The 21,652-nt window shown below is 38.2% G+C and overlaps 1 protein-coding gene across 7 annotated transcripts in view; it reads left to right on the top strand.

Annotated features, from left to right (window-relative positions):
• The first annotated feature begins 667 nt into the window (after positions 1-667).
• Positions 668-21,652, top strand: part of AOX1 (aldehyde oxidase 1) — a 44,662-nt gene continuing 23,677 nt past the window's right edge. For 2 of the 7 annotated variants that reach the window (XM_084523484.1, XM_084523485.1), the window contains exons 1-15: positions 668-794; positions 2,870-2,927; positions 5,562-5,658; positions 6,897-7,005; positions 7,583-7,709; positions 8,591-8,652; positions 11,294-11,374; positions 12,242-12,322; positions 13,411-13,555; positions 13,721-13,813; positions 15,375-15,526; positions 15,759-15,852; positions 18,382-18,491; positions 19,360-19,544; positions 20,714-20,876. In XM_084523484.1, the coding sequence (XP_084379610.1) occupies positions 735-794; positions 2,870-2,927; positions 5,562-5,658; positions 6,897-7,005; positions 7,583-7,709; positions 8,591-8,652; positions 11,294-11,374; positions 12,242-12,322; positions 13,411-13,555; positions 13,721-13,813; positions 15,375-15,526; positions 15,759-15,852; positions 18,382-18,491; positions 19,360-19,544; positions 20,714-20,876 (1,617 nt within the window). In that variant the 5' untranslated portion in view covers positions 668-734. Of the gene's footprint in view, positions 795-2,869; positions 2,928-5,474; positions 5,659-6,896; positions 7,006-7,582; positions 7,710-8,590; positions 8,653-11,293; positions 11,375-12,241; positions 12,323-13,410; positions 13,556-13,720; positions 13,814-15,374; positions 15,527-15,758; positions 15,853-18,381; positions 18,492-19,359; positions 19,545-20,713; positions 20,877-21,652 lie in introns of those variants that run through there. The other 5 variants (XM_084523482.1, XM_084523483.1, XM_084523486.1 and 2 more) reach the window with 4 other exon arrangements.

The following is a 21,652-nucleotide window of genomic DNA, read 5'->3' as shown; positions in this document are numbered from 1 at the left end:
TCGCTCATCAGAGGAATCAGGACTCTCTCCTTCCCTTAAATCGCTGTGCTCTACTTCTGGCATCAGTCTGAAATACTTGAGTTTTATTGAGAGACAGCTCTGTTCAAGTAGAAATGGTTGTTGTTTTTAAAAATAAGTCTAACAGTTACCTCTTATCTGAACAATGTCTAATCACCTCTCCTGAACTCAGCCTGGCATGTGCATGTGCCAAACCCTATGCGGAAGAACCCTGAACAGTTCAGGAAAGAAGAATCTGGCTGCAGTTTGCCATCCTCCCTTTGGTTCACAAGAGCATCTTCTTGTCCTTGCAATTCAGAATATGGAATATTCTTCAAGTTGGCTCCCTGCAGTTCAAAATCAAAGACCTTACAGCATCATTACTTAAAACAAGGTCCTCCAGTTGATGCCTTATAGTCTCTTCTGTCTCTTTCAGGTAAGATTTTTTTTTTTTTTTAATATAAATAATACAACACATTGGAATTAATCAGGATAAAGTATTCCCGAGCCTCCATTTGAAAGTTTTCTAAAATAGCTGCAGAATTTCATTTAATTCAAACATTTTATTTACACATTCTGAACTCCCTGGAAAGTTCCTGTTCTGAGTTTGGCAGCCCCGCTTCTGAAGGTGCCTCCCCCAGTTCCCGCCTCTGTGTCCACCCCGTTGCTGCGCGGCTCCGCCCCAGCCTGCCGAAGGACTCCCCAGCTGCCGCTGAAAGTTCTGAGGCTGGAATACGATGTCCTTGCAAGGAGCAGCAGGGGCTGACGAGCTCATTTTCTATGTGAATGGCAGGAAGGTAAGTGCTGCTGTGAGGGGGAGCGGAGAAAGAGCAGTTGCTGTTCCAGAAGTAACCCTGAATGGTGTGGGCACAAATGAGATCTGGTTTCCTCAGACGTACTCACAAGAGTATAACTGAATCCTCTGACAAAGTCTCTGGAATGTAAATCACTCTCCTAGTATTACTTTGGCTAGCTAACTTTCTTGCATCTATCAAGTGCTGTTAGAAGGGGAGAAGCAGCACAGGAGAAGTGGTTATTTGGTTTACATGGCAAGGTTTTGGTAGCAGGGGGCTGCAGGGGTGGCCTCTGTTAGAAGAGTCCATAAGCTGCCCCGAGTTAGATGAAGACCTAGTTTCAGCTGGCTCTAAACAGACCCACCTCTGGCCAGAGCTGAGCCAATAAGCGATATTGTTTGCGCCTCTGTGAGAGCAGATTTATGAAAGTGGAAATAACCTGCTGTATAACAGCAGCTGGGAGAGCAAGGAGTGAGAACCAGCCCTGGAGGGCAGGAGGTGCTCCAGGTGCCAGAGCTGAAAATCCCCTGTGGATGGTGGAGAGGCCCAGAGTGAAGCAGGCTGTCCCCATGCAGCCCATGGTGTACCATAGCAGAGCAGATTTCCTTGCTGCAGCCAGTGGAGGAGCCCCTGATGGAGCAGACGGCTGTTGCCTGGAGGAGGCTGCAGCCTGTGGAGAACCCACACCAGAGCAGGGTCCGGGCCAGAGCTGTAGCCCCTGGAGGAGTCCACGCAGGAGCAGGGGATCTGGGAGGATCTGCTGTCCATGGGGGACCCGTGTTGGAACAGTTTGCTCCTGATGGATGTCCCCCATGGTACAGACCCATATGGGAGCATTTCTTGATGAGCGTTTGCCTGTGGGAAGCCATGCAGGAAGAATGGCATCCTGTGGGATGGACCCCACATGGAGCAGGGGCAGAAAGTGACCATGAAGGAGTGGTAGAGGCAAAGTGCTGCAGACTGACTGCAGCACCCATTCCCCTTTGCCCTGTGCCACTTGGGGGGAGGAAGTAGAAGAGGGTGGATGACAGGAAGGTGTTTTTAGTTTGTTTTCTTTGTTTCTCAGTTCTCTAGCTTGTTAGGAATAGGTAATAAATTTCTCTAATCTCCCTGTACCAAGTCTGTTTTGCCCCTGACAATTGGTAAGTGATCTCCCTGTCCTTATCTCAACCCTTGAGCCCATATTTTCTCCCCCTTTCCCTTTGAGGAGGGGGAGTGAGAGAGTGGCTGTGGTAGAGGTCAGCTGCAGAGCAAGGTAAATCCACAATGTGGTTAAAACATTCCACAGCGCTGTTGAGTTTTGGGGGAAAAAACTTCAAAGTGAAGTGGGCTTTAAACTGGCTATCAAATTTAGGTGGTGAGCAAACTAGTTTTTCATTTGTAGGTGCCTAGCTTTTCATTTTCAATGGTTGTTGGAGAAGAGATGCACAGAGTAACACCAGCAAGTCAGCAAGACCCAAGTGCCAAAATCTGGACTAATGGCCATCATAACGATAATACTGCAAGAGCAAAATTAAGCTTGGTATTGATTCAATGTAACTGGAAGGAAATAGCCGATTCTAAGCAGTGGAATAAACAATCCTCTAATGAAATAAGAATGTAGGCATTTCTGATGCTCTGTTGTTGGTCTATTAAGGCAAGTGCAGGTTTATGTAAATAAAACTGGATGAAAAGCGATTCCTGCTGATACCCTTAGAGGCATCCTCTACTGTTCATCCCAGTAGGTTAAAGTACAAGAGAGACTCTAAAATCTGCAAATCATTAATTCTTTGTGCTATGCTACCTTTATTGTAGCAAAGTTCTATCCCATTTTTATTTTTAGTATGGTTGAAGGTCAATTCCCTCAGCGTGACCTTTCAAGTAAGCAGCATTTATTTTTAGTAGATCCTGGAAACATTATCTGTCTGAAGAATTTTTTACAAGTCCAAACTCTCCTGTGGGCATTGCAATAGGGGTAGTTCTATGAGAGGAAACCAGAGGAGGAGTTTTTTCTGGCTTTGTGGGAATGTGCTCTGTACCCTGAATTTTGAAAAGTTTTGCTTTCTTAGTTAAAGATTGGTTTTCATTTCTTACTGCAGATAATAGAGAAACATGCCGATCCTGAACAGATGCTGCTGTCTTATCTGCGAAAGAGACGTATCCTTTTCTTGTTTTTTCTTGAAGTCACTCAGTTGAAAGTCTTATTAGAGCAAAATTCTCATAAATAATTAAAAGGTCATTTACGAGCTTAAAGAAGCTGTGACTTCCTTAAGATAAAGCAACCATATTAAATGATGTCTTTCTTAAGCCAAATACTCTTCAGTGAGCTACTGTACTTTTTTTTTTTTGCCTAGTTTCCTAAACAAATAAGAGCTATGCTATTTATCACTGTGTGCATGTGTGTATTTATCTGTTTGATTCTAAGAACCTTTTGGCTAGTATGAATAAAACCTGACAGAGTAGGCGTCTCCAAATTGTGTAAAAGTCTCTTTGTGGAAAGAGGAAAGACCTTGTGATGAGAGCCTAAGTCTGTTGGAATTTTGAAGTAATCTGTTAACTTCTTATGAGAAGCATTCCAAACAGATTTCTAAACCTTAAAAACAAACAAAAAACAGGTCTTAACAGCAAGTAAATATGAACAAGTATGAATTTTTAAAATGGGAGGAAAGAAAATAGATAAAGCAGAAGTTGAAAGAGCTAGAGCTTATACCCTGCCGTTATTTTTTTTTCCCAAATTTCTCTCCTGTCTTGGTTTGTCCACATCTCAGTGGCTTTCTCTGTTGCTACAAATTCTGCAGCAGTTGCTCTGATCTTTTCCTCTATTTTTATTTGCCTTTTCTGAGGCTTGTTTATATGTCTTATTTCAACTGTTAGCAATTTTCCAGAACCTGCTGTGCCACAGGCTTATTCCCAGTATTCATGAAGCTGTTTTTTACTGTTGAGTAACACATTATGTGTAGGGACTGTCATCCAGGAGCATGGACCAAATGTGAGAGAGCAGAATCTTCCCTGTTCGGCAGCTTCCTAGGCTGTCTCCTGAAACATATTACCAGAGAGCAAAATGACATATACCATACGCTAGAGAATTCACACAACAAAATGTTTTTATAAACTTTAAATTTTTAGAAGAAATACTTAAGTTGAAACATCTTCATTACTGATCAGTCATAAGGAGGAGTCTGGTGAAGAATAGGTCGCTGTAGTTCTGGTAATTAGGAAATTAATCTTCATTAACTTGTAACAACTTCAAGCTCCATTGAGCTATAAAACATGGCTCCATACCAGTTCTGTCACAGGAGTTGTATTTCATTTGTTAAAGCACATTTGTGAGTGAGATTATCTAGGTCCCATATATATGCTGCACTGACTTGCTCTGGCACCTTGAAAAATCATTTAACCTTACTGTACCTTTGTAATCTCCTTATAAAATAAGGATAAGATTAATGTGTTTTCTGGAGCTAGTAGGGTTTTACCCTACAATTTAAATTTTGGCTTATTCTTGTATTCTGATGCTTATGTCTGTATAATAGTGTGTTATTCTCTAAGATGTACCTGTACGACTGTGCCTGAGACCACTCAGCTAGCCAGACTTGAGGTACTGATTCTTTTCACAGCAAACTTCCACACATAGTGAGCTAATTTAGCTAGGACGACAGCTAATTTCTTAAACAGACAAAAATGAATGGCAGGGAGCAAAAATATAGGTCAGAAATAACTTATGCTGATGGCTGCCAAAATTTGTATAATCCGAAATGACTGAGTATGAGGAAATTTAGTGTCTTCCAGTAATGTGTTTTATAATTGCAACATACAATATAATACTTCACTAAGCATCCTGACATCTTTTTTTTTATTATTATTATTTTTTTGGCTAAATGCCATAGAAATCAGCATATTGGAACACTGTTAATAACTGTAAGGCCCAGTGTAAATTAGCAAATAAATAGAAGAGTAAGAAGGGAAGAGACTGTATCTTAAAATGTACTGGTTATATCTGACAGGTTAGGATGTTAGTGAAAGGGCTCTGTAAAGCATTTTGCAGTGGAAAAAGTAGTAGAGCTTAATTGGGTGAGATCTTAAAACAATGTATGTGTGTCAGAGCATTATTTCAAGTGAAGAGTGCTAACTCCCACGTTGACAAACAACTTTTCACAACACATTGTTAAAAGCAAAGGCAGCTTGTTTTCCCCTCCATCATTCCATGCTCCTGGCAGAAAGCTCTCTTCCTGCAACTTATGCCAGCTGTGACATTCCTCAGACCTCTCTGTGTACTAATTCCACTTGCTAGACCAGCAGAAAAGTGACCTAGGAAAAACAGAGGGTACCTATCAGCTGGATTAGTGACTCGGTCACTCATTAGCTCATCATTGATCAGCTCGTTGAAGGGGCTGGTGAGAATAAGAATTGGTGCAAGAGGTCTTGTTTTTTTCCAGTTACTTTTCCAGTGGCACTTCTGGGAAAACTTTGGATATTGGTTTTAGTGTCTTGCTGGATATATAACTAGTTTGCCCATTACAAGTTTTTTCTTTTCATGTTTTCACTTATAAAACTTTTTCACTTACTGTTTCTGACTCAATTTACTCCTTCAAAAGAATTTGTTTTTCCTTATCTTCAATCTTATTGTCACTGAAAATTTTAATCATGTATAAGAAAGAATCCAATATATATGCTATTGTATCTAACCAATTATATATTCCATAAAAGTTCAGGAAAAAAAGATGGTCCTCAAGCTTTATAGAAGAATAAAGGCCAAAATGAAACTTTTTTTTTCCCTACTGGTAGCACTTTCAGTCCATCTTACAGGAACTAAGTATGGCTGTGGAGGAGGTGGCTGTGGTGCCTGTACGGTGATGATATCAACTTATGAACCAGCTTCAAAGAAGATATGGTATCCTTACCAGAAAATTTGTAAAGCTTTATGCAAAATTTTATGACTGTAAATGCAGTTTCCAGGTATGAAACTTGAAAAACAAACAAACAAACAAAAACATGTGTAATGTATGTGTTTATTAGTAAAAGAATCCAAAAGGAAGAGATGCTTTAATCCAAAGAAGGACACGGTTTTAAAAAAAAAATCAACTGTTCATTCAGCTGTAAATTTGTTGAAATGCTTAATTTGCTAATACAACCTGACAGCTGCTGTGAGGAGTTTTCTCTTTAGGAAGTGTTAATTTAACATCCTTTGTGCTGACCACAGGGACATAGCTTCTCCCTGCAGTTCTGTCATATAAGTCATGGGAGAATAGGGCAGCCAGAAGTGTGAGTTGGATCAGCCCAGCCCTCTAACACTTAACTCCCTCTCCTTGCCCAAAAGAGATTTCAAAACTCAATAGCAGTTTTGTTAAACTAAAAGCAGGAATAAATTAAATTTAAATTGAAAAAACTTTAATCAAATTGTTTAATACTAACTGTCATTGTCAACAGAGCATCTTTTCAGGTGTGTGTGTGGGGGAAGATATCAAAATGTTCTAGTTGTTCCTTTAGACAATTATGTTATGTTGGAGTACAATGTAAATAAAATGTTTAATGTTATTTTAAGTGTTAAATTAGAAAAACTATAATGATGCTACCGAAAAGAAACATTTCAACTATAGTAAAACAAAGCATTTTATTGTTAATGACAAAAAGCTTTACAGAATTTTGTTTTGGTACATTGTTCCTATTTGGAAGGATTTTTTTTTTTTGAAGGATTTTTATTTTTTTTTATTTTAGAATTTAATTAATTAGAATTTCCTTTGGATCAGAAACTTGGATTTCAAATTATCAGCAATAATTTTTTTCTTTTTTCAGAGGACTACACCAACTCTCCCTTCCCCACTTTCTTCATCCAAAACACACTTGAAAGGTTGATTGTGGGCAGGAAAAATGAGAGGGCAATTAGAAAAGACTGAAGTATTAGGGAAGATGTCAGTTCTCCAGAACTGTCAACATTATGTCCTTGTAAGTACAGTACATGTAAGTACTGAGGACAAGAAACACAGCTAGTAAGTAATCTCTTCTATAGCGCTTACTCTCCTGTCATTCCAAATGGTGGTAATGGCTTTGTAAGTAAAAACTAAGTCTTACTTTACCACAAAATAATATTCAGATGTGTTTAAGTTCTTTATTCCCCTTAATGCTCCAAAGTCACTACTCAGCAAATGCATGCTTGCTTCCTATTTGCTCCTTGTATGGTGTGGCGGTCACCACAGTGGAAGGTGTTGGAAGTACAAAAAGCAGGGTTCATCCAGTTCAGGTGAGAACACATTATCATTGTGTAAGAAGATTATTGATTTCTTCCTTTGATTGGGCTGGCTTGAGTGGCAGTGCATGGGAATCAGGGCATGGATATTTCATGTCACTTATTCCCCCTGATAATGGATAACAGAATACAACACAAGTTTCTGATGGTTGGTTGATCAAGACTGACGATGTGTAGCTCATGATGGACCTTGCAGTAATACTGACACCCTGATCACATAGTTGGTACATAAGAATTGTTGGAGTGAATCAGGCTTACCATTCCATTTGAGGTAATGGTACATCTTGGACAATGCCCTTTAGCTGATGTTTTAGTATGGAAGCAAAAAAGGCAAAAGCCCACTGAATGTTAATTAGCTTCCTTGGTGATGTGTGCTAGGGTTTCACGCCCAAAATAATTACTCTTATTTGAGTATTAATAATTACTCTTATTTTGAGCTTAAATTGTTTTCCTTTATAAGTCTGATTTACCATCAAGAAAGCATTTAGTGTGGGTTTCCTATGTGTGAGAGAGTTTATTAGAAAGGGTGAAGTACGTTGAGAGGAGTGCCATTTGTGGTGTTTTATTTCAGGAAAGGCTTGCCAAGTGCCATGGCTCCCAGTGTGGTTTCTGTACCCCTGGAATGGTGATGTCCGTATACACGTTACTAAGAAACTACCCAGAACCAACTTCAGAGCAGATGACTGCAGCTCTGGCTGGTAAATATTGCCATTTCTCATTTGTAGGTATGTCATTGAACCATTTTCTTCTGATACTTTGCATACACGAGTGCAAGTCTGTGTGAGTACACATGCATGTGTGTACTCTAAATTGCACTTCCCAGCAGAGTTGCTATTGGACACTGACATTTTATTTCCTGTCATTCTTTTATCCTGGAACATGAATAATGGAGCTGTGGATTGCTCAGGGACAGGTGTTCAAAATATCCTCATATGTATCGTCTGAAGTGTTTTAAATCAGATGCGCAAAAACAACAGTACACTGGAGAAGAAGCTGCCCCTGAAAGTTTCTAAGATACTATTACATCTGGAGTTGAGAATGTCATAAATCTCACAGGAAGAGGGTCCCTTTGTGGTAGCAATAAAACAGTTAAATAAGGTAGAGATGTATGCATGCCATCTTCACTAAGGGTAAACGTGAACATTTTTTGCAGGTAAAATACGTTTTTTGTTATGCTGTGGAGTTATAATGGACTCAGACATTTCATGTTACTATGAGATGAACTAGATGGAGATACAATGCTAAGCTTCACTATTAAAAATAGATCGGGGGAAAGGAAAAACATTTTGAGTGGGTATTTATCTCCTCTTTCCTGTTTGCTAAGATGTAGTCACTGTTCTTTGAGTGCAGATTTCAAGTATCTCATATTCCCCTTGAAACAACAGCCTTTTTCTCTTGGGAGCTGCAGGGTCTTAAGTCTAGTGAAACAGTGATCTTTTTATCTCTTTCAGAGACCAAAACCTTTATTTTCAGCCTCAAAGATGCAAACCTCATGTAAAAGCATTTTAAACCCACATCTTTAGAAAAAAGGCTTTTTTAAGTGATTTCCTTTTTTTTTTTCTTTTTTTCTTTTTTTCAGGGAACTTGTGCCGTTGTACTGGATATAGGCCAATCCTAGATGCCTGTAAAACTTTTTGTAAGGTGAGGAGTAGTGATTATAGAAGTTTTGTCATAACTTTGTTGTTATTATTAGTACTCTTTTAAAGTACAAATAGATTATGCCTCTCAGTACGTTTATGAACTAATGTTTTAGTTGATAGGTACCTATGGAGTATGAGGAGCATGAATTATTATGAAATATAGTATTTAGATTAGAAATTTAGACAGGATGCCCAGAGAAGCTGTGAATGCCCCATCCCTGGAAGTGTTTAAGGCCAGGTTGAATGGGACTTCGGGAAGCCTGATCTAGTGAAAGGTGTCCCTGTCCATGGCAGGGGGGTTGGAGTTAGATGATCTTTAAGGTCCCTTCCAACCCAAACTGTTTTATGGTTCTTATATACAGACCATGAAGATTTTTAATAAGACCATGTATTTTTCCTCTGTTAAGAGATGCAGATCAGAATCACAGAATCATCTAGGTTCTAAGAGACCTCCAAGATCACCGAGTCCAACCTCTGACCTAACCAGTCCTCCACTAAACCATATCACTAAACTCTACATCTATATATCTTTTAAATACCTCCAGGGATGGTGTCTCAACCACTTCCCTGGGTGGACCATTCCAATGCCTAACAATCCTCTCGGTAAAGAAGTTCTTCCTAATATCCAACCTAAACCTCCCCTGGTGCAACTTTAGCCCATTCCCCTTCATCCTGTCACCAGGTACATGGGAAAATAGACTAATCCCTACCTCACTACAGCCTCCTTTCAGGTACCTATAGAGAGCGATAAGGTTTCCCCTGAGCTTTCTCTTCTCCAGACTGAACAATCCTAGCTCCCTCAGCAGCTCCTCATAAGACTTGTTCTCCAGACCCCTCACCAGCTTTGTTGCCTTTCTCTGGACTTGCTTGAGTACCTCCATGTCCTTCTTGTAGCAAGGGGCCCAAAACTGAGCACAGTACTCGAGGTGCGGCCTCACCAGAGCCGAGTACGGGCGGACAATCACTTCCCTAGCCCTGCTGGCCACACTGCTTCTTATACAAGCCAGGATGCTGTTGGCCTTCTTGGCCACCTGAGCACACTGCTGGCTCATATTCAGCTGACTATCCACCAATACTTCCAGGTCCTTCTCTGCCTGGCAGATCTCCAACCACTCATCTCCCAGCCTGTAGCTCTGCTTGGGGTTATTGCGCCCCAGGTGCAGGACCTGGCACTTGGCCTTGTTGAACTTCGTACAGTTGACCTCAGTCCATAGGTCCAGCCTATTCAGATCCTCCTGCAGAGCCTTCGTACCCTTGAGCGGATCGACACACGCACCTAGCTTGGTGTTGTCTGCAAACTTACTGAGGGTGCACTCGATCCCCTCATCCAGATCATCGATAAAGGCATTAAGGAGAACCAAAAAGACCCTCTGTTCCCCTGAGAAGGCAGTCACCTACAACGATCACCTTTCTTTCTTAGTGGAGGCAGTCCTGAGGCATGGAGTTGACTTCCTTGCCTTAGGCATCCTTCTGGGTAGACTGTTAAACTCATCCTCACACACCAGTATCTCAAGCTCCAGGGCCTGAAACCTGTTGTGTAAGGGCACCAGGGAAGGCTGAGCCGGTAGGGGGGTTGCCTGTGACGTTGAGCAGGGACCTGTCTCCATTCCTCCTCATCTCCTGGGTCCTCTCCCTCTGCTTGGCAGGACAAGGGGTCCACCACTGTTTGGGGTGTCTCACCCTGGTGCCTTTCCTTCAGGCTTTGCAGGGAGTTGCTCCACCTTTCTATCTCGTGCTCATACTACTCCCTGATGATCACTGAATCACAGAATTGAAAGGGTTGGAAGGGACCTCGAAAGATCATCAAGTCCAACCTCCCTGCCAAAGCAGGTTCCTTGGAGCAGGCTGCCCAGTTGGGCATCCAGACTGGCCTTAAATATCTCCAGAGAAGGAGACTCCACAACCTCCTGGGCAGCCTGTCCTAGTGCTCTGTCACCCTCACCGTGAAGAAATTCTTTCCCATGTTGGTGCAGAACTTCCTGTGCTCTATTTTGTGACCATTACTCCTTGTCTTGTCCCCACAAACCACTGAAGAGAGGTTGGCCGAATCCCTCTGTCTCCCACACCTCAGGTATTTATACACGTTGATGAGATCCCCTCTCAGTCTTCTTTTCTCCAGGCTGAGCAGACCCAGGAAATGATAAATATGTTGAAAATATGAATAGGAAAATGATTAATAAGGTGTCTAGTGGCCTAGCCTGTTTGTTTTTAAAAAAAAAAAAAAAAAAAAAGGGAACATGGGAACTTGGTGTCTGGCATGAATTATGTAGAGTACTCCAAAGTAACTACATGTGTTTTATCATGGATCGATACTGGCATAAATAACATGTCAGAGACCTTCAATGAAAGAAATGGGAGACTGAACTGTGGATAAAAGACATAATGTTGAACGTGTGTTCTCACAAGGTCCACCAAATTTCATATAACATGAAATATTTTATATTAAGGACTTGAATATCACAAGATTTTAAGATATTTTTGGATATTGTTTCTTTTACACACAAATCCTTCCGATGCAGTTAATTATTAAATGTTATCCAGAACTTCATTGAAATGTAAGGAGAGACTCTTAATGGCTCAAGCTGTCTTTAACTTACTGCCAGCCTGGGCACTATTTTACTGATAGAATGTTCCTATTTTAGGAATGTGTTTGTTGTCAAAGTAAAGCAAGTTGTAAGTGTTGCTTGGATCATGAAGAGGATTTGTTTGACAAGGAAGAGAAGGTAGGATTTTAAGTATTTTAACTGTACTAGTTGGTTTTAGAACCTACAGAAAAGAGTCTTGCATTGTGTATTTATTGTAAATATTCAAGGTATAGGCATAATCTGTTTATACCTTCCACCTTACTCACCTTCCATAATATTACAGTTGTTATATATAAAATCAGATATTTTATTATTCCTCACAAGAAATTTGGAAATATTTTTAAAAATCAAGGCTTCTATGTGTATTCTTTTATGAGAAGGAGATGTAGCAATCGTCTTTTTTTTGTTGTTTTTTGTTTGTTTGTTTGTTTGTTTGTTTTGCATTATGCAAAAAATCAGGGCATATGTTGAACTGTCTAAAACCAACAACAAGTGATAATCTGAATGTAACCACTGATCTCTTCAGAATCTAACTGTTGGCTTGAATCCAATAAACTGCTACGTTCCTAAAAATAAGTCAAGATTCTAGTGTTATAAGAAACCTTTTATTCATGTATGTTTGACTTCGTTCTCTGTTTTCTTTCAATAGTATCTGATCTACTTCTCTGCCTTTTGGGTTCTGTAGGTTGGCATGAAACCAGCTACTTTCTTGCAGTAGGACACCAGGAAGCCTGTAGTTAGTCTTTCAGTTACTTGCCTCTATACTTGCTAATACACACATTTATGTTATGAGTAAACTTTGAAAAACTGTTATGACTACTTCCTTCACCTGCAGCTTCAAATGAAGCATTGTAATTTAGCACAAAATGCAAAAGGTAATGGAATTGCCAATTTTCTACTGGCTTCATTGGGACCATTACAGGTTTTTTTGGGTTTGTTTTGTGTAGAAATAAGAATGAGAGAAAAAAATAGATACTGTCTTTGCTTGTTTCCTTCCTTTTTAAGATTTCCACCAGATTATATTCACCAGATGAATTCCAGCCCTTAGATCCCACTCAGGAGCTTATATTTCCTCCAGAACTAATGGTAATTTTTGCTACTTACAGACTACTCTTTAGTTCTGTCTTTTTCTTCTTAGTAGTCCATAGTTCAGGACTCATTCTAACATCCTGCTTAGCAGTGATTCATCAGAAAAAAAAAATTGTCATATGATTCTGGTTTAATTTTAAAAAGTTATTTTTTTCCCCAGTGATCTCATTGAATAATCACATACAAAAAAATCATATTGGGAAGCTGCAGAATTAAGCATTAGGAGGAGAAGACAAAGTAACCTAAAGGGAGTGTTCAGTATGTACAAATGCTTCCTAGTAAACTGGCAAATACTTTTTATCTAACATTGCCAAAGTAGTACATTTTCCCCATTTTGTGGCTTAATAGTGGTCTTGTCTATCAATAGTCAGCCTTAAATGGCTAGCCAGTCTGGGGAGTGTTTAGCTCTACTGATTCAAGTGGGGCAAAGATATGAGCAGCTAAAATAAGGACACTGGAATATAAATTGTCAGTAATCCTTGATTATTGAGAGCAGTATATGCCCTAGAAAAACTAAAAGCTGCTTCCTTTGCAGTATTGTCAAGGTATAAATTCAAAGACAAATTCTCTATAGCTAGCTGTCTGCTTACAGAGAAATGTTGAGAACTGTGAGATAGGTGTTCCTGCCTATGTATTTGTACCCACACCAGTTCACAAGGTTTTTCCAACTGATCAGTAAACAGTGGTAGAACGTCCAGACACATCCATGTGTTTACATAAAGGAATGTGGCTGCTGTTGTCACTGGTAACCTCCAAACAAAGGATGCAAACACCTCCCTAAGTATTTTTAATTATTTTTTTAATTAATTTCAGCAATTGCAGAATCTATTTGTACTTTTGTTTATTTGTGGGCTATTTATTATATTTATCATCAATCTGGTCCATTGGACTCAGTCAAAATTTGAAAAAATCACCAATGTGCAAAGGACCAGCCTAACAGTCCCCCTTCTGTGCATTTTGAAGGCTTAAGTAGAATTACCATATTTTAAGAACTTCTTTTTACTTCCAGTCTAATGTCATGTCTGTTAGACCCTGCCACCTGTCTCTGTGTCTAAATATGTAAATCTGCTATATTTCTCCATCAGAGAATGGCTGAAAATCAACCAAAAAGAACTCTCTTTTTTCATGGGGAACGAATGACATGGATTTCTCCTGTATATTTAGATGAATTACTAGATCTGAAAGCTGCCCACCCCAAAGCACCTTTGATTGTTGGGAACACCATTGTGGGTATGTATGATCTGAATGTCTTCTGTTGACATTGTTTCAGCCTCCATGAGAGGAGTGGGACTATGTTTGTCATTCATTATGTTTTCATCTGTAAGCTTAGGCTCCTCTATGTTGGACCTGCAGTTATGGAATATACATTTATGTCTGTGCCTTCCCATTTGGTAGGACCTCAGATGAAATTCGGAGGCATGTTCCATCCAATTGTTTTTTCTCCAGCAAGAATCCCGGATCTGAATGTGGTGAAGTGCACGGATGATGGTTAGTAGACCTCTCTTTGTTTCAGACATGGGAGATTCCTCTGCAGTAGGGGATGCTACTCCATTCCATCATGCTGAAGGTGTGAAGTGCTGTACATCTTGGCTCTCCAGTCATGCCTAAGCATGCTTGGCTATTTCCTGGATCAAGATGGCTGTCTGTAGCCACTGTCCCAGCACATGGCACAGTTTTATACCATGTTATGTTGCATAGCATAGAGAACCACAGTGTGTTAACAACTTTGTACAATTGTCCACATTAAAAAAAAAAAGTCTGTGATTCAACTATGATAGCTAATTCACACTAAATAATCTTGCTCTCAAAAATAACAGCATTAATTATTCCAAATTAATACCCTTGTACCTCAATTTGTGTGTTTGAGATCAGCACAGTGATATTTTTAATATTGAAGGTAAACTAGGTTTTAGCTTTAAAATTAGTTCTATTTATTTTTCAAATAGCAACTAAAAATACATTTAAACTTCCTATAATAGCATAACTTAATTAAATATAAATTACATCGTGCATATTTATTGCATAAGTTTTAAGGAAAATCAGGGCCTGTATCTGATGAAGGATACTTACTACATGCCTGAAGCCACATTTTTGAAGTGGGAAACTGTATTTGACGTTACTGTCATTGCATCTAGAACATCTTTTTCAGTTTGCTTCAGTCAGCCAGTTCCGGCCGCCAATTAATTCATTCTTAGCTGAAAAGTGGTTGGTAATTTACAAGAAGCATGGAGAATGTTTACTGTTTCTTTTATTCTATAAATAATATCTAGTCATTGGAGTGTAAGGCTTACTCATTCTAACATGAGAGAGATTCGGTTTAGTTTGCCAACCAGGAAGAGTATTTCCTCTCTTTAATTAGATTTCAATGCAGAGCATGTTTTGATTATTTTTTTCTTTAAGTACATAAATTTTAGTATAGTTTTACTTAATAAAATCCAGTGGAAAATATTTATATTTTGAGTTATATTTTTAATTGAATTCCAGTTTCCATTCAAAAAATTCACACATTACATAAATGAAACCCATTAATAATTTTGAATTAAGAGGCACTTTTTACCATTTTATAGTATTGAAAATTTTTAAAGTATAGTCTTAATATAAAAATTTATCACTGATCTTTCTAGTGGGGGAAAAATACCATATTCAGTGTTATCATTACTTACCTTGTTGCAAATGCTACATTAGAAGAATAACTAGAATGTAAATAGTGGTTAAAATAAGAAGAGCCCATTGAAGCTGCCTCAACTTCAGGTGAAACTTCACACAAACATTTCGACAAACTTGATGCAAGTAAAGCAGCTGGAAGCAGAGAACTGAGTTCCCTTTTTGTACACATGTTGAGCCATTAGCTTAACTTCATAATTTCATGAAACTTTACCCTCGGTCTCCTGAATTGAAAGGTCACAGTTCCTTAAATATGCAAAGTCCCTTCACTTTATGCCTACCTGTATTGCACATGAACAGTCCTAGCTCTACAGTCTGAACATAGTTTAAAACTCAGACAATAAAGCAATGCTCACATTACACTTTCATAATATTTTGGTAACAGGATTAACTCTAGGAGCTGCCTGCAGCCTGTCTCTAGTTAAAGACATCTTGAGAAATGCAATCTCAAAGTTACCTGAGGAGAAGACAAAGATTTTCTATGCTGTCTTGAAGCAATTAAGAACACTGGGTGGAGAACAGATAAGAAACGTTGCTGTATGTTGTCTGTTACTTAAACTGCCAATTGCATGTTGAACAAAGCTTTGTTAATTGCTTCTGAACACAAGTACAACTTGCCTTTTTAATTGTCTTTAGTTGTTAATTTTCTATGAGTGCATCTTTTCGAGCTCTAAATATGCATAAATGTGTGTATAATCTTATTTATAATGACAGAACATGAAAATATGAAGGCAATGAAGAGAGGTAAGATTTTATTTTTTTTCCCAAGTCTTTAGGTGGAAACATTGTAAGTCGAAAATCAACCTCAGACTTGAATCCTATTCTGGCAGCTAGCAACTGTATGCTTAATCTGGCTTCAAGAGGTAAGTGGAGATATCTTGTCTCTGTACTAGTGTCAGAGATGCAGGATGCTACTGTATGAGGTGCAGGGGTGACTGGTGAGTGCTTGTTAAGGAACCCTTTTCCCACTCACATAGAAGATCATGTCGAAGTAAGAATATGTCAAAGATTCTCATGTCAAAGTAAGCATTCAGACCATCCAGATTGTATGTACTTCTGTGGGCAGTGAATTGCCAAAAGCATTTATAAAACCTGGTAATCTGAGTTATCTGTATACAACTTCCCCATCCTTCTGGTAGGTAGTTTTCTCTTTAACTGATACTTGTCCCTGGTTTTTAAATTACCCTCTGGCCCTGACAGGAACTGTAGTTTCTTGGTCCTCACATGTACTTCCAGTAAATAGAGGAACCACTAGTCCAGCACTTTTTTCCATGCGTATTTCCTCATTTTCATTCCATCACTCTATACTCCCCTCAAATAGCTTCATTCCTTGTGTACTACTTTACCAATTTGAAGGGTGATGAAATATTGGTAGACTCAGCTGTCTGGTGGCTTGAAACTGTATGCTGTTCTCCTTTCCAGATGTCTTATGTCCTTTTTTTGATTCTATGATTCTAAGACCTATTTTTGCCCTCGATCCAGAGAGCATATGTTACCATTTCAGACCATGTAATATTTTGCTCAACACCATGAAATACGTGTTATTTATGCATTTGCTTCTGAGCCAGGATTTCATGAAATAGATACACAAAAAAATATTATTTATGATTTCCATTATTTCTTCCTGCATAGTTTGCCATTGAAGAACAGAAATACCTGTCAGAATGTCATTCTGAAAAGTCAGTGTATACACATTTGCATCTCCTCACCCAACAATTCCAGTGACATGCCTATTTATTTGAATGATGAATAGAATCACTGGCTGATACCTCTTTCTGTTAGCATGGAAGAATTTTACTGCTGGGAGAGGATTTCAGGCATTTTCATAGGTTTTTAACATGTTTCCTTAGCAAAAAGTGGTCAGTGAAACATAGGAAATGTGGATTGTTTAAGAAAAGGAGGTTACAGAGATGCTGTTTTTTCTTAGTATTTCTCTTAAATCATAGTGTAAAGGAAAAAGCATTTTCCCAGATTCCGGCAGGCTTACAGGTGGGATTGGGCAATGTATATAAACCAAGTTTATTCTGGGTGCAATTGCAAATGCAAAACACCAGAAATGCCAGTGTTGCTATTTTTAAGTGTTACTTTTCAGATTTGCACTTCAGCAAAATAAAATTCCTGTACTAAAGTTTTGCTGTTACACTGGTTATGTTTTTTAGGAATGCAATTTTAATGCTAAGTGGTATTCTAGGATGAATAGAATACAGTGTCATCATCACATATAACATGAAAACATTATAGAAAGTAATCTTCCTCTAAAGCAAACAGTCTTACAGTATCAGGCTCACTGAATGTGAGAGGAATATTTTAGTCTATGAACTTCTTAAAAATTAAAAATGACACAGATTATTATCTGTTTGTACAAAGTTTTGGGATAGATCAGGGCTACTATAAGACATGTATTGTCTAGTAATTACAAATATTTAAAAATACAATGGACACCATAGGTAGCATGTGCAAAATACAAAGGACATGGAAGATTAGTAAACATATATATACATAAATACACATACCTTGATTTCATCTGATAAATGCACATGGTGGATCAGTGTGGATTTCCATCTGCACAATGTGTATTTTATACCTTTGTGTTTTTGCAGGATCATAATTCTACTTAACAGTTGCTTTGCTGGTATAGTTGCAGTCTTACTGACAAAACTTCTTGAGCCAATGGAGCTTGTTTAATTAATATAATCAATTTTATGTGTTAAAACATATATTGGATTTCCACTAGGAAGGCTTGCTAGCTTAACTGTGTAGTGGTATTGGCATAACTTATGTAGCATAGATGTTTAAGTGTTCAAAGAGCTCTTATAGATTTTGCTTCCTGATGTAATTTTGTTCTCTTCCCTTTTGAAAATTCCACCTTTTAATCTTACATATCATAGAATGATAAACATAGCCACTTTTTGAATAATCTACAAAAAGAGAAAGGAAAAGGCATTTATTCCCTCTGGACACCTGGAACTGCTCAGTCTCAAGACACACACACACAAAAATAGTTTTGCATTTTTGCAGCACATCTCTCTCATTCAGTATTCTTACTCACTCCTTATACTTTAGTAGAAAATGTAGTGATGACAACAGCTGCAGAGATTTGGAATAGATTGACAGGAGCAGGGGAAGGGATTGTTGTTGCGATAGCATCAGAAGGGAAGATTACAGAATGGGGATAGTTCTCTGTGCCTTTTATTAGGAATATGGTTTTATGCTACTTTGAAAGGTAGAGAAATCATATTTATAGAGCATATGACTCGTAAGATGTTTTATAAACTCCAAAATTATTTACTCATGAAATATGCGTGTGTTTTTTGCCAATTAAAAAATGTTCAATGTATGTTAGTTGCACTATTGTACAGAAGTTTCTGGATATGGGATTTATTTTTTTTTAGGAAGAAAGAGGCGGATTCCCTTGAGTGATATTTTTGCAGATGGAGTTGGTAACAATACCATTATGCCAGAAGAGATCTTAGTCTCTGTCCATATTCCCCATTCGAGGAAGGTAAGTTACTAGTACATTTAGGTTTCTTTTAGGTAGAGTTGCAGACTCTTAAATGAAGAGCAGGAAGGGGGCATAATCCATATGTTTAAAGTAACACAGTTACTGCTCACTTTCTGGATTCCTTACATTTGTTCCTGATAGTGTCGTACTATCTCCCAGTTTCAGCCAAAAAATACAACTCAGTAGGTAAATAGTGATATGTAGTGTGATATTCATACAAAAGTTTACTCTGAAATGATGAGGGCAATAACAATTAGCAGTTCACTACAGAAAGGGTTCTTGGACAAGTTGTCATAGTCCTCATCCAAACAGGCTGCCCACATGTGGTATGGTTGGCATCAGGCAGGTAAAACATTACCACCTTTTGAGGATTTTTCCTAAGATTAGATAAGATTATACATGTGCTTTGTGCTTCTGTAAATGTTGCTGAACTGCGTAAAAGTCTTCAACTGCTGTTGTTTGCAATGATGAGTATGTGATTTTATAAAATAATTATGGGTGACGTTATCTGAGTACTGAAGTCAGGCAATACTTTGAAGCCTCTAAGCTTTTGGTCTTGTTATAAATGCAGCCCCACTATTCTTCTCCTCCCCTCCACAAGATCCCTATCTTCTGTGTATCTGCCATGAGAAAATTTAGTCATCTGAACTGTGTAGGTAATGGAAGATCAAAAAGAGACTGCTAGAACATCAAAGAAAGGTAAAGCTACTGAAATATCAATAGAAGGAAGTGTATGGTCTTGAATGCTCAGGAAGTTGAATTTGTGCTGTTCATTTTGATTCTCTTGCTTCATGTAATGTAAAAGCAAGTTCTGCTTTCAGATACTTACATGTGTGCAGGTTATCCACTTCTGTCTGATCTTATTCAGGGAGAGTATATCTCTGCATTTCGACAAGCACCAAGGAGAGAAAATGCTCTTCCAATAGCCAATGCTGGAATGAGAGTCCTTTTTGAAGAAGGTACAGACAAAATAAAGGATTTAAGCATTTTCTATGGAGGTGCTGCCTCAACCACTGTCCATGCAAAACAAACCTGTTGGACACTTACTGGAAGGTAAAATTTCTCAGTGTTTTCTACATCTCAGAATAAAGGGATGTTGAGATCTTGGGTGTATTTCCTTGGAGCATGAAAGCACATGGGAGATTTGAGTTACCTGGCTTATGCCACACATGGTCAAGCAAATGGTCTGGTCAAGCCCAAATAATGACTTTTTAGGACCATTATGTTTTGGAGTCTGCACATGGGTGCAATTCCAGTGAGAAGGATGTAGAGAGATGTGAGATTTGAGCTGTGAAATAAGCAGATGAGGTATACATAGTTGTGGACTTGTACAAAAGCATTGGGAGATGATGCTGGGTCCCATAGGTTTGATGATCCCCTAGCATCAGTGTTCCCAAGTCCTTCAGTTTGGCTCTGATAGATACAAGGAATGGAAATTTCAGATGTGCTTAAGAAACTTAGGAACACAAGTCAGACCTTAACATTTTCAATATCTCTTCATCTACAAGATCATAATTTCTGACGTTCATTGCTGACATTTTTCTCCCCTTTGCAGCATCTTTCCAAGGTTCCAAGGTTTAGGGCACAAAATCTACAAATAATTCAAGCTCCATTTATCTAAATGGATCCCTTCCAGACTTTTTTTAACCAATTAATACACAACCATTTCACTATTTTTTTTTTCTGCTTTATGTGCTTAAATTTATTCTAACAGATTTATATTCTGATATCTAGGGTTGTGTAATTATGGAGAATTAACTGTGTTTGAGATACTTCAAGGAAGGCCTTTTCAGAAAATGTGGAACAGCAATTGAACATTAATCAGATCACTTAAAAGCATCTCCAGTTTGCACCAGTATTGTTGCTCACTTTTCTTTAAATATAGGGCAGTATCTGTGGAACAGTGGTAATCCATAATAGTGTTAAATCAGCTTTAAAAATTTAATATTTTTTTGTTGTTATTGTTCATTTTTAAGAAAAGACTGGCATAAGACTTAATTCTTCTGACTTAAGAGACCTCACTTCTGTGAGCAACATTGATCTACACAGTTTTTGAAATTTCAAGCCATCATTAAAATCAATAGCTTCATTGTAAGCAGGAGGGTACAAAGGTATTACTACAGTTTAAGTGTGTGCATTGATAAATATTGATATATATATATATATATAAATAATGATCTTGAGCCCTTGTCTGATGGTGTCTGTGTTATTCTTTTTGACAGACAGTGGAATGAACAGATGCTGGATGAAGCTTCCAGATTAATCCTTAAAGAAATAGCTCTTCCAGGCTCAGCCTGTGGTGGGAAAGTAGAATATAAAAATACTTTGATAGTCAGTTTCTTCTACAGATTTTTTCTGGAAGTATTGCAGTCATTGAAAACAATGGTAAATTGATTTTTCATGTTTGCTTTTTTGCAAGCAAATGAAGGTTTTTTTTTTGTTTTGTTTTGCTATCTGTTAATGTTTGAGTATGTACATTCTGCTAAATATTGTCCTTCTTGGGTTCAGATCTACAGCACTTAAGTCCCAAAGAGACTGATGGAGAGGTGTCTGCTTAACTTTTATGTGCCCAAATATATTATGTGTCCAAGGTAGCATGTACATTAGGGTGTTAATAATAACAATAAATAATATTAATAGTAAAAATTTGAGCAATATTAATGCAACAGTGTATCAATACCGATGTGTCAGTATATTACCCCATCTTTCTGTAGTTCAAAAAGCAAATAAAATACATATAAACACTTTGAAAGGTAACTGTATGTGTTAAACGAACCCTCTTCCGTGTTTAAATTGTTGACTGGGAAAGGAGAAGTCTAAAATCTGATTGGCCCGATAAATTCTAGCTGTAATTTGTTTACTTTTGTTTTCATCTGTTCTTCTGAGGGAAACCATACCTGTTGCCTTTCTTTTCTGTATTACCATAAGCACTTTCATCTGAATTACCATTTCTAGGTAATTTACTAGGAATGATTCTATGCCAATTTTGGTCAGGCTCAAGAAGGAAGGTCTTCTGACTATCCCTGCTTTATTTTGCTTCCTTGAAACACACGCATTTGTCAAATTTAATGTATTTTTAAATATCATTTAGTGAAATCTTAAAACTCTACAGTCTTTTCAAATTGTCATTTTAGAGCCTAACTTGTGAGAGTCTTGAAGGA

Source organism: Aythya ferina, assembly GCF_964211825.1.
Source record: "Aythya ferina genome assembly, chromosome: 6".
Classification (NCBI taxonomy): domain Eukaryota; kingdom Metazoa; phylum Chordata; class Aves; order Anseriformes; family Anatidae; genus Aythya; species Aythya ferina.
The sequence above is the reverse complement of the archived record's forward strand: the minus strand, read 5'-3'. Positions and strand labels throughout refer to the sequence as shown.